Source organism: Ornithorhynchus anatinus, chromosome 7 (assembly GCF_004115215.2).
Source record: "Ornithorhynchus anatinus isolate Pmale09 chromosome 7, mOrnAna1.pri.v4, whole genome shotgun sequence".
Lineage (NCBI taxonomy): Eukaryota > Metazoa > Chordata > Mammalia > Monotremata > Ornithorhynchidae > Ornithorhynchus > Ornithorhynchus anatinus.
In genome coordinates, this window is record NC_041734.1 from 42175695 (window position 1) to 42187771 (window position 12077).

General features: G+C 47.6%; 1 protein-coding gene across 4 annotated transcripts in view; it reads right to left on the reverse strand.

The window, feature by feature from the left end:
* Positions 1–455: 455 nt before the first annotated feature.
* LOC100082936 (ILK associated serine/threonine phosphatase) overlaps positions 456–12077 on the reverse strand; it is a 36040-nt gene continuing 24418 nt past the window's right edge. For 2 of the 4 annotated variants that reach the window (XM_029069075.2, XM_029069074.2), the window contains exons 7-13: positions 11833–11939; positions 11202–11295; positions 10947–11034; positions 9826–9947; positions 3075–3194; positions 971–1094; positions 456–737 (exon numbers count right to left, since the gene is read on the reverse strand). In XM_029069075.2, coding sequence (XP_028924908.1) covers positions 597–737; positions 971–1094; positions 3075–3194; positions 9826–9947; positions 10947–11034; positions 11202–11295; positions 11833–11939 — 796 coding nt within the window. In that variant the 3' untranslated portion in view covers positions 456–596. Of the gene's footprint in view, positions 738–970; positions 1095–1120; positions 1602–3074; positions 3195–9825; positions 9948–10946; positions 11035–11201; positions 11296–11832; positions 11940–12077 lie in introns of those variants that run through there. The other 2 variants (XM_029069076.2, XM_029069077.2) reach the window with 2 other exon arrangements.

Here is a 12077-nt window from a genome sequence, read left to right on the forward strand (position 1 = left end):
GTACAGTGCTCTCATCTCACGTTAAGCACTCGATAAATACCACCGACTGAAATGAAATCACTTACAGGTGGAACTATTCAGACGCTAAAATAAACGGCGGTGCTTGTTAAGCGCTTACTACGTGCGGAGCACCGTTCGAAGCGCTGGGGGACACAAGGCGATCGGGTTGTCCCACGTGGGGCTCACGGTTTTCACCCCCGTTTTACAGATGAGGTCACTGAGGCCCGGAGAAGCGAAGTGACTTGCCCACGGTCACACAGCTGGCAAGCGGCGGAGCCGGGATTAGAAGCCACGACCTCCGACTCCCAAGCCCGGGCTCCTGCCACTGAGCCACGCCGCTTCTCCAGTCTTCTAAAAAGACCTGCCGAGGTATCACGCTGCACTGAAATCCGCCGAAAGGCTCGGGTTTGGGCCAAAAGCTGTGTGGAGGATGGCAAAAAATTAAGTGAGCTAAAAAGATTAGAAAAAGAACTTTATTTACAACCAAGGAAGACCCGGGAGTACTCAAGACACACATACTACGCACCGGTGAACTGAACGTTTTATTTTAAAATCGAATTCACGCCGGCCAGGCCGCAGCCACCGAGCGCTTTCTTTCACCGCTCTATCCGGACGACCATCACGGTGACATTATCCGCGGAGCCCCGCTGCACCGCCTTACTGGCTAGCCTGTTGCAGGCCGCTTCGTATCGGGCGTCGGCGGCCGACTTCCCTTCTCGAGTCTGGATCTTCTCGTCCTGGGCCCGGGAAGGGAGGAAAAAAAAAAAATCTACAGTTACAAAACCACGTAAGGGTCTCTAGCCACTGCGATGCAACGGCGGGTGAGAGCGGGGAGAGCGGACATCAGGGGCAGGCCACAACACGGTCGCATTCTCGACGGGATTTAAAGGGCGTCGACACTCGCAGCAAACGCAGCAAAGGCTCGGAAGAACGCCCACGGAAACCGGGTCCCGTCAGGTCTCCCTCTCACCTCCAGGCACGACAAGATGAAATTCACAGCTTCCTCTGGGGTAAAGACCTTGAAGAGACCATCACAGGCCAGCAGGATGAACCTCAACAGAACACAGGTGAAAAGGCGTCTCAGCGGGTTTACTCTGTCAACAGATGGGGAAATGATCTCCCAGAGAATGTGAACCAGCTCTGCAGGTTAAATAATTGGAAGCAGCCAACAGTGGGAAAAACTGTGGACGGGGACCAAGGGGGGAGGACGCCGCACTGGACGGCTAAGGAGGCGAGAGTTGTGGGTGGGGGACTAGGTGATAAAAATCAGAGTGGTTTAGGGACTAATCTGAAACAGTATAATTCAGATGAAAGAAGAGCATCCTTAAGAATTCTGTGTTCAGTTGGGAAAATTCATTCTGAGGAAAACTATCCGCTCGGGCTGCCGGCCCCCAACCGGGCTCATTATCCTGCGACTAAAACCCCGCCCACGGACAGCCAGGTGGCACTCTGTGTACCCGGGGGGCCTCTACGGCTTTTATCTTTTTTCCGATTAAAATTTTCCCTGGGAATCTTCCATTCCTCCTACCTCTTTCCACCCTCCGATGCCTCCCTGGTTCCCAGCTTGCGCCCGATAGTTGTTCCCGGGGGCAGAGGGGAGCCTGCGGGAAAAATCCCTTTTACAAATCCTTTAAAGTTATTTGGGGGAGGAGGGGGAAAATCAAGGAAGCCACAGCTCTGCTCCCTTCTACGCTCCCTAGTTTCCACTGACCAGAGGCAAGAGTGCGGATTGCTGATTCCTGAGATCTATTTTTCAACAACGCCTTCCTTCGACATTGGATTTAACCCAAGTAACAAAAATATGTCCTAAAACTGAATTAGCATCACAGTGTTACCACACTCCCAAATCATTTGGGCCATCGGCAGATAATTTAGGCAGAGCTCAGCACCGAGGGTATATAGTCCACCCTGACTTTACACCTGACAGACAACATTCTGTCCCACTAGGTTGCATAGGAGCAGATGAGGTCAGGTGGAAGCCCCAAGCCACTGTGAGCCTATTGGTGGCCTATTGGGAGTCAGAGGGTCATGGGTTCAAATCCTGGCTCTGCCACTTGTCAGCTGTGTGACTGTGGCCAAGTCACTTCACTTCTCTGGCCCTCAGTGACCTCATCTGTCAAATGGGGATTAAGACTGTGAGCCTCACGTGGGACAACCTGATGACCCTGTATCTACCCCAGCGCTTAGAACAGTGCTCTGCCCATAGTAAGCACTTAAATACCAACATTATTATCATTATCATTATTCACAGCTACCGCCCGGTGCCCTGGAATACCCGAAGGCACAGTAATACCTCCAGTCATCCCCAAACCGCTGCCAAGATCCATGGAAAAGAGGAGTAAAAGGGGGTGGGGGGGAAAATATGCAGAGAAGGGCACGAAGAAAGAAGCGGATAGACAAGAAGGGCAGAAGAGGAGGAGGAGGGAGGAGAAAGGAACAGCCAGACGGGGCAGGGAAAGGGCGAGGGGGAGAGGGAGAGAGAGAGAGCCAGCCAAGATGGAGTGAAGACTATGGAAGGGGCAGATCAGGGGGAAAGAGAAGTGGGGAGGAGATGGAAATGCTAAAATTTCAGGTGCGATTTACAAGAGCCGTCGCTAGACCGTAAGCTCGTCACGGGCAGGGAACGTGTCTTTATCGTTACATCGTACTCTCTCAATCGCTTAGTACGGTGCTTTCCACACAGTAAGCGCTCAATAAATACGACTGAACGGATGAAAGCGTCAGCTAGAAGAAACAAAAGTGGAGGCGGCAGGCAGACGCCATGAAACTTACTGAACTTCCTGTAACGTTTTTCTGTTTAATGACTTTAAAACTTCTTTCCAGTTTAAGAGAGAGAGCGCTCTAAATTTTCCCCTTTCAACACTCTCCTCCATTTCCCTGAGGAAGGACTATAAAATTCTAGCACTGGCTGCTGGGCAGATCATCATGGAGATTCCAGTAATGAGCAAACCGCTAACTATTCTTACTTCTCCCAGGGCAAACCTCCTTCTGTTCTCTCACGGTCTGTCAGACAACAGAACTGTAGGGAAAGGGAAAGGAGGCCCCGGTGGCCCCTGGATTAAGTTGGGCATTACCTGTCATTGTGTGTAAGTTGGCAGCGTTTGATATCTGGCACGGAGGTGACGCCGCAGCGCTTGTACTGTCCGTCCCCAATGGAGCGGGAAACCTCTAGCACACCCAGGACTCTGCCGTCCCTGAATAAAAGGGGGAGATGCATTTTAGGTCACGTGAACTCCCCGGGACGTCGACGCGTGCAATTATCCCTCTTCAGTGTTATTTCGGCAGCCCTTCCCCATCTGAAAACCGCCGTCTACACCAGACCCCACCAATGATCCATCCAATTTAATATCGTGTCCCAACCGTGGCAGACAAAAATGCTCGGTAGAACGATGTGATGATTGCCCTTCATCCCACGGTGATCCATCTACCTAAAAAACCTAGAACGCATGAATTTTTTCATCCACGTATCCATTTAAATTCTTAGGTTTCCCCTCCTCCATCCCTAACCTCTCCTCTACTACATTATTGATTCCTTTTCCAAATATTTTTGGAACCTACTGGTATTTCTACTCGCATAACTTCTTGTGTTAACGAATTCTATAGCGCACACCCCGCCCTGCGCAAAAGCTTTTCTTTTGGATGGGGATCAGCCACCTTTAAGCTTAACGGATCTCCCAGGTTTGGAGAATCGAGGGAACAGTTCCACGTTTTTACTGAAGCTACGACTTATTCTGTAAATGCTGAACTGAATGCAGCATTCCCCAAACAGACACGCAAGCATGGTTTCATATTGTGGCAAAACTGTGCCCTTGATTTGGGTTCCTATACCCTTCCTGAAGCATACCCAGAGTTTATCTGGTCTCGAGGCAGTAAGATCTGAAATTAGAGACAGCTCATCTATTGGTCAAAACTAAGGAAAATACGTTCAGAACAGGATTAAAGTTTCCAGATCCCATTTATCCCCATTTGAAAATATTCCTTTTGCTTCTTTAGAGTCAGAGTCATATTTTAACCACGTATACATTTTCTAACTCTGCTAAATGATTATCCTACTTGAACTGTATCTTTAAGTCATTTAAGGTCTCGATTAACTGTTAAAGAAAACGATTCTACCTCCTACACAAACAACAACAAAAAAATCAAAGTCGAAAAGGAAAAGGACTGTTTTTACCCTGGAAAAAAACACACAAGTAGCTTCCGCAGCTGAAAATTCCACAGATCTTTCACTAACACAACTAAGACAAGTCAGTCTTTTCTCATGACAATTATAATCTCTTTGCCTCTAGATCTTCATGAAATGTTCAGTTTATTTTTAGAGATGAGATCTCTTTAAATAGCTTTATACTGAACCTTCATTAACTCGCCTTTAAAATCACCCATCATTAACTGAGACACCTGCAGCCTAATCAGTTGATGAGAACAAGTGTCTTTCCAACAGCTCCTCTTCTGCGCTAACGTCTAAATCTGCACCGCAAAACAGATGGAAATGAATATTCCCGAAATTCCGCCGAATTGCTTTCGAAGCCGCATAGGTAACGAACGGTAATACTGGGGGCATTCGTTAGGCACTATCTGAAACATTCTGTATTAACTCCTAGGGGAGAGACAAGATAATCGGGTCCCGCTTGGGGCTCACAGGGTGAGTAGGAGGGAGACCAGGCACTGAATCCCCATTCTGCAGATGAGGGAACGGAGGCACATGCAAATTAAATGACTTGCCCAGGGTCACACAGCTGCTAAGTAGTGAAGTCAGGACTAGAATCCAAGACCTCTGACTCCCAGAACCGTGCTCTTTCCACTAGGCCACCCTTACCCGCTACAAGGACGTCCCGCCGGCACCTCCAATTTAATTAATCCATCAAAACTACTCATTTTCTCTCCTCTAGACATTGCACTCCTAACTTTCCCATCTCTGGCGATACCCGCCCCCCACCCCCCTTTCCGTCCAGAACCCTGAAACCCGGCTATCATCCTCACTAATCTTCAACTCTCCGTCCAACGTAACACCGCACCTTGCTGGCTCTTCCTACATTTTCTGCTCCACCCACTCCTCGTCGCTCAGACGGCCTTTACCCCGCTCTAAGTTCTCGTCGTGGATCACCTTGAAATCCGTGCTCCTACACAGATCACCTCGACACACGGATCAATTGTAGGTCTTGCACCCTGCCCCCCCACAAAAAAAGAATCCTTACGTTTGGCCTCAAGGCTCTCCACCAACTCTCCTCGTGCCTTCTTCACCCACCACTCTCCCAGCTCACTCTCTGCTCTTCTCAAGCTAATCTTCTAACGGGATCTCGCTCCTAATTCTCCTTCCATTCTTCTGACGGGAATTCCCCCCCTCTTCCTAAATCCATCAGCTCGATCCATCTTCACAGCCCTCTTAAAACCCCACCTCCCGTGAGTGTTCCCCTTTCAGTCCCCCAGATCCTAGCTGCACAACTCCATCAGCCATATCTAGCACACATATTTATCTGTACCCACATATTTATCTGTACGTTTACGTGTTTACTCAATCACAGTCAATGGTTCAGCCCTTAAAGCGTGCCTTCGCACGGTGTAGTGAGTCCTTACGTTATTCACGAGTGCATTCGATGATTACGATCACTACCGTTACGTATCCTTAGGTCTTCTTTATTTAGCACATAGTACGGGCACCTACTCCGCGGAGGCGATGACACCTATAGTTTTTTGAGCTGGGCTCCGAGACCAGCTCAACCCAGATCTCTAACCGCATTTGAGTTTCCACTCATGGCTTTCTGATTTAACAGTTCTCTGAAACCTGTCCTATCTCAACCTCATCGCCCCTGAATCTCGACTCAGTTTTCACTCCCACGTTCAAATGCAGAAGTTGGTGTTTCTGGGATAATGACCTCTCGAGTTGGTCAGCACAGCGTGTCTTTTTGCTGAAGGGGATGCAGAAGACGACGCTTGATCATCCTGATGACCCTGTACCTACCCCAGTGCTTAGAACAGTGCTCTGCACATAGTAAGCGCTTAAATACCCACATTATTATTATTTGTGATTTTTAATCACTTCAAAAATCTTTATATCGTTTTGGTGAGGTTTTTGGAGCTTCAGGATGCATTAATGTAACTGTAGATGATTTCGTTGAAGAAACTATACTTTAACACCATTTTCACGGAACCACTTAAGAGCGATCACTAGGCATAACCAACCTTATTTGATGCACAACATTTAGCAAGGAAAACAAATTCCTGAGAAAATTTGTGATCATTACTACAACAGCTTCACACTATTGCCTTGCCTGCCTCTTAAGAAAACAGATCTCTAAGCCTGGGGGATATTCGCTCAGAAACGTGAATCACGGATGCCCAGAGTTAAGGGGGAATTTACTATAGAGCAGCTAGCTGCCACAACTAAAATGGCAACTCAGAGTAAAATTCACTAACCACTCAGGTTCCATAACAGCTGAAGAGATCTTAATCCTTCTTGAGCAGACACCAAAAAAATAAAAAAAAATAAATTTAAAAAAAAATCACTCCCCTAAAAACACACCTTTATTCACCGATTCTATGGTCCCTACAAGGTAATTCCCTTTCTTACTGTTAGCTCTAGTAAAGGAATAACCAAGAATTATTTGGGGTCACCGTAATTTGGGGAAGCAGCACGGCCTAAGAGGACAGAGCACGGGCGTGCGAGTCAGAAGGACCTGGGTTCAAATAATAATAATAATAATGTTGGTATTTGTTAGGCGCTTACTATGTGCAAGAGCACTGTTGTTAAGCGCTGGGGTAGACACAAGGTAATCAGATTGTCCCACGTGAGGCTCACATTCTTAATCCCCATTTTTTACAGACGAGGTAACTGAGGCCCAGAGAAATGAAGTGACTTGCCCACGTTCACACGGCTGACAAGGGGCAGAGCCGGGATTCGAACTCATGACCTCCGACTCCCAAGCCCGGGTTCTTTCCACTGAGCCACGCTTTGTGGACACGTTCACTGTGTGACCTTGGCCAAGTCACTTCACTGTTACCCGATCTGTAACATGGGGATTAAGACCGTGAGCCCCACGTGGGACAGGGACTGTGTCCGATCTTATCAGTTTATATCTATCCCAGCACTTAAACCAGAGCTTGAAACATGCCATCATTACGATTATTAGCATTCTCTCCCATTCGCGTCGAGGATGTGGGCTGAAATGTATACACCGTCAACCAAACTGTGATGTGCAGGCATTGGGGGTCCAAAACCCCATCTTCCTGCCTCTAGACGCCACCTCCCCCAAGAGGGGACACCACCATTTTGCAGCGTCTTTCGGGTGCACGAAATCCTCCCAGGAAGGCCCCAGGAATATTTCTAAAACAAGACTGCCTGCCAGGGCTCCAGTTCCAAAACTCATACATTCTTGGAAGTGTCCAGAGATGACATTATCGGGAACTGAAGGGGGCCGCCAAACCCCACAATAAAACCACGGAGATAATGATTCCCTGAGGTGGTCCTGAGACCACACACATCTAACGAAACTGGACTACGGGATTGCTTTCTTGTCATACTGGCAACTTCAACGTGACAGAGATCTCTGAACTTTGTCGGGGAAGCAGCGTGGCTCGGTGGAAAGAGCCCGGGCTTGGGAGGCAGAGGTCGTGGGTTCGAACCCCGGCTCCGCCACTTGGCGGCTGGGGGACTGTGGGCGAGTCACTTCACTTCTCTGGGCCTCAGTTCCCTCATCTGGAAAATGGGGCTGAAGACCGTGAGCCTCCCGTGGGACGACCTGATTCCCCTGTGTCCACCCCAGCGCTTAGAACGGTGCTCTGCACGTGGTAAGCGCTTAACAAATACCAACGCCATTTTATTGTTACTTGAATACATTTTTCAATCCAAGTTTGACTCGCACTGCTTATTTTTCTCCACAAAGCTGAGAGGAAAGACCTACTACCCATTTGTTTCCCTTTTCGATGAAAAGGCAAGCCAGTGACCTGGAGGTCATTGTCTTGTTTTCTTCTGCACTGAATCCAGGCATTCTCTTGACTGAACGCCCAACCTGCCAGTAAACTGTTGAGAGAGTAGGGAGGTGACCGGGACAGAGGGCACAGCTGTCACTCTTTAACGGGCCAGAGTGAACTTCGCCTAATCCTCCTATGAATTCTGAGGCCTGCGCTGAGGCTTCGGACCCACAGATCTGCGTAGGGAGAAATGGGATTGAGGCTACGTGCTGAGGCCAGGACTGCTGGGGGGACCCCACACGCCTAAGAAAGTGTCAGTGCTGACGAGGGGAGCCGAACGGTAGCGGCAAAGTGAGCGGTTAACCTACCGAGGGCTACTTTTCCGATTCCCCGACCTTCCCCTGCAGCTTCCTTCCTCGGGAGGAAAAAAAAAGAAGAGGAAGTGCTCAAGATGCATTTCCCCATCCAACCATCCATCCCGGCAGCGACTCTGTCCCTGCCTGTCCACTCTGAACTCCAGCCAAACAGATCTGTATGCCACGGGGTGGTTTTTTTAAAAATATAAATGCTTCTCTGCTCCACCATCCCACCAAAACGTGGAAGGCATTTTTAGTCTCGGGTTACAACGGGGAAGAAGTATCGAGTTGACTTGCCCGGGGGCTCAGTCAGGGATGAAGTTAGATTATCTAACTGGCATTTAATCCTACCTTTCATTCATTCAACAGTATTTATTGAGCGCTTACTATGTGCAGAGCACTGTACTGAGCGCTTGGATCACAACAGTATTCTCTCCGCCCAAAACCCAAAGGTCCCCGTTCTCAAATCGCTGATGACAGGAGTTGCGTCCCTGAATGTACTTGGGAAAACACGCGTGTCCCATTTCAGACCGCTGGACAAAGTACTCAACCCTGTTTGAACGCTGGAATGAAAAGCTGCATATAATTCAAAGGATAAAAGCTTCTGCGCCTTGTAACTGCTGCATGACGGCTACATTTCCTCCCCTCCCTCTTTATCTCGGTCAGAAAACTGTAAATGGGTACGGAGAATGCTTCTGGACCACAGATAATACAAATTCTCCCCAAGTCTTAAGAAAATCTGCTTCTACCTCCTCAGAGATGGCAGATGATAAACTGAGGCAAGCATATGGCCTTCAATGATAGAGAGGGGGAAAAAAATTGACAGAGAATAGTATTTCTAAAGAAAGGAGCAATCAAACTTTGGCCCACCCAACCCAACTTTCTCTGTTTACAAACCAAGTAGATTGTATTTATTGCATTTTATATTTCCATTCCTTCCCATCTCTTCCAGTTAAAATTCCACAAAGTGAGAGCCTATAAGAAAACCACCGTAAATCCAAAATATTACACGTACAACGAAAGAAGAAACATAGGAAAATATACCCTAAAAATATTAACAGTACTTTTAGTGCACGCGAACGGGCCACATGTTCTAAATTCAAAAAGGGACAATTTCATGACATTCTAGCAAAATGTAAAATTGTTTATAGGTCTCTTTTCCCCAGGAAACTGTATGGTCCTGAAGGATGGGGAATTTGACTTGCAAATGTTATACGCTCCCTAGCATTTAATAAAGCACCTGGCACGCAGGTGCTCAATAAAAAACACATCTATTGATCGATTAAACATTCGATTAAGAGACCATAATCCTCCATTTAACGGGCTTGCATACGTCGCTGCTCTCCATAATGAAACTTAACGAAACAGACACATTTCGCCACAAGAATGGACCTAAAACACAAACTCACTGCCTTTCCTAAGACTAAATACCTTTTTCTTCTGCTAAATTTAATCCCTCAAAAGTGGCTTCTAGCCGCGGCAGTTAAGTTCTAAAAACCATTCATTCTTCCAGCGGCAATCGTCTTCCTTTCTCCTTTGATTCTCAGGGTGTTTCCCAGATTACCTGACATTGCCTCCAGCCTTCTGTATTCTCATTCGTTCTTCATACTGGGTTGGATTATGTTCTTTGCTCAGACTTAAGGCCGCATGCTTCTGATTTTCCTCATTGTAACGGCACAATATTGCCTATCCGGACCAAACAGACTTTCAGAATACTCTTCATTACACAGAAATCTAAAATTTTTCTTACCAAGAGAAAAGGTTAACGTTCTTTCAACAAGGGGTTTCGGGTTCAGGCCCTGACTAGCGAAGACCCACGAACAAATGAAAACAAGCTCAAGAGATGGCGACGTGTGTCAAATTGTAAATGTGCTGGTGGTAAGATGAGGGTTGATATTCATTTCCTAGAATAGTTGTAAGATAAGGTAATGTTGTAATCAACGCGTAGCACAAATGAAGACATTCTGGCCAGGAGCTCCACCTAGAGTTAGTTCAAAAACGACGTTGAGGATCTTAAATAAGTGTTTCGCAGCGAGATACTGCGGGAGAAAATTCATCCTGGGAGCTACCTTCTGCATTAATGCAATCAGCCTCCTCGAGACAAAATAACACAGAAAGCACCGTACGAGTGTGCGGAGAATAATGATGATGATGTTGGTATTTGTTAAGCGCTTACTAGGTGCAGAGCGCTGTCCTAAGCGCTGGGGTAGATACGGGGTCATCAGGTTGTCCCAGGTGAGGCTCCCAGTTAATCCCCATTTTACAGACGAGGGAACTGAAGCTCAGTGAAGTGACTCGCCCACAGTCACACAGCCGACGAGCGGCAGAGCCGGGATTTGAACCCGTGACTTCTAACTCCCAAGCCCGGGCTCTTCCCACTGAGCCACGCTGCTTCTCTCTCGTCAAGGAAATCCTACGTCTTGTACCCTGGAGGCTGCGAGCCCACTGTTGCGTAGGGACACTCTGTATCTGTTGCCCAGTTGCACTTTCCAGCGGTCTGCACACAGTAACCTCACAGTAAATTCGTTTAAATGAATACCGTGGCGCTGAACAGGGTCATTACTCTCGTTTCTGCACCAATCTGAGGCATCGTTAGCTATGAAGACAGGTTTACACTGGGAAGGTGGCCTTTGATCTAAAATAAAATAATAATAATAATGATCAGGTGGCTTCAGAGCTACTTACCCGGCTGTCTCCGAGATTGGCGATGTAAAGGATGTTGTCCACGGCCAGGACGCAAGTCGCCGTTGAGCCATCTTTCCAGGCCGGCTTTCTGGGAAGAGATGACACCAGACACATGACTAGTGCCAAAAAGCACTAGTTTAATCCCTTTAAATATACGGCTTTTCATACTCTTAAATCTTACTTGCGTCTCTAGGTTCCCAGAGCGAACAGAAAGGCCGAAAACCAAACCAGGCCAAAGAGAACACTTATACTTACTGGCTGGAGGCCTGCTTTAGGAACTCCTCATCAGTGTGCTTGAAAGTGTCCAAAAGACACCTCTTCACGGTTTTCTCCACGCTGATTACTTCTCCTGTCACCAAAGTACAGCAAACACAATTCCTCCTTTTCTTCCCATCACTCCACGGTACATACCGCCCCATCTCCCTGTCCGATACTAACTGATCCTAGATGCGCGGGACCATCATCTTTACAGATGTCAGGACCTAAAATTATCATCTCGAACAGCACCTTTTAAAATTAGCTTTCTAAATGCCCGGATCTAGAACACCAGTAGCTAGAAGAGCCTTCCTCAGGAGCCCAACAGTCAAGACTCCTAAGGCAGAGGACTGCGGGGGCGGCTCTTGAGCGACAAACTGGGGCACGTTTGATCTCAAAGCTTATTAAGTTATGGGATCCGCCCCCCCCCCCCCCATAACTACAAAACTCCAGTCTCGGTGATACAACCGCAGGCTCGGGCACCCAGCTGACACACCAATAATTATTTAATGGCACGTCCTGGCTAAATACAGCACAGATTCTTCCAAAAGGCTATGACGCCTGAAAAGACAAAACCATGATACTCGCGAAGGCGAGTGGATAAAAATACCCCCCAAAAGCCCTCACTCACCCTTGGGAAACTTCCTGATCAGGTTCTGATGCAGATTCTGAGCAGCAAACTTTGAGGCTCGAATTCCTCCATGTCCATCAAAAACAGCGAAATACGAAACGCGGGTACTAAAAGAAAGGCATGAGCATTATGAACAGGAGCCCCTGATTCTTTTAAAAAAGATCCAGGAGTTCTTAGGACACAAACTTTCCTTATCTATTGAAGTTTTCCTGCCTTCTTTTCATCCCAGATGCACAGAGAAAGTG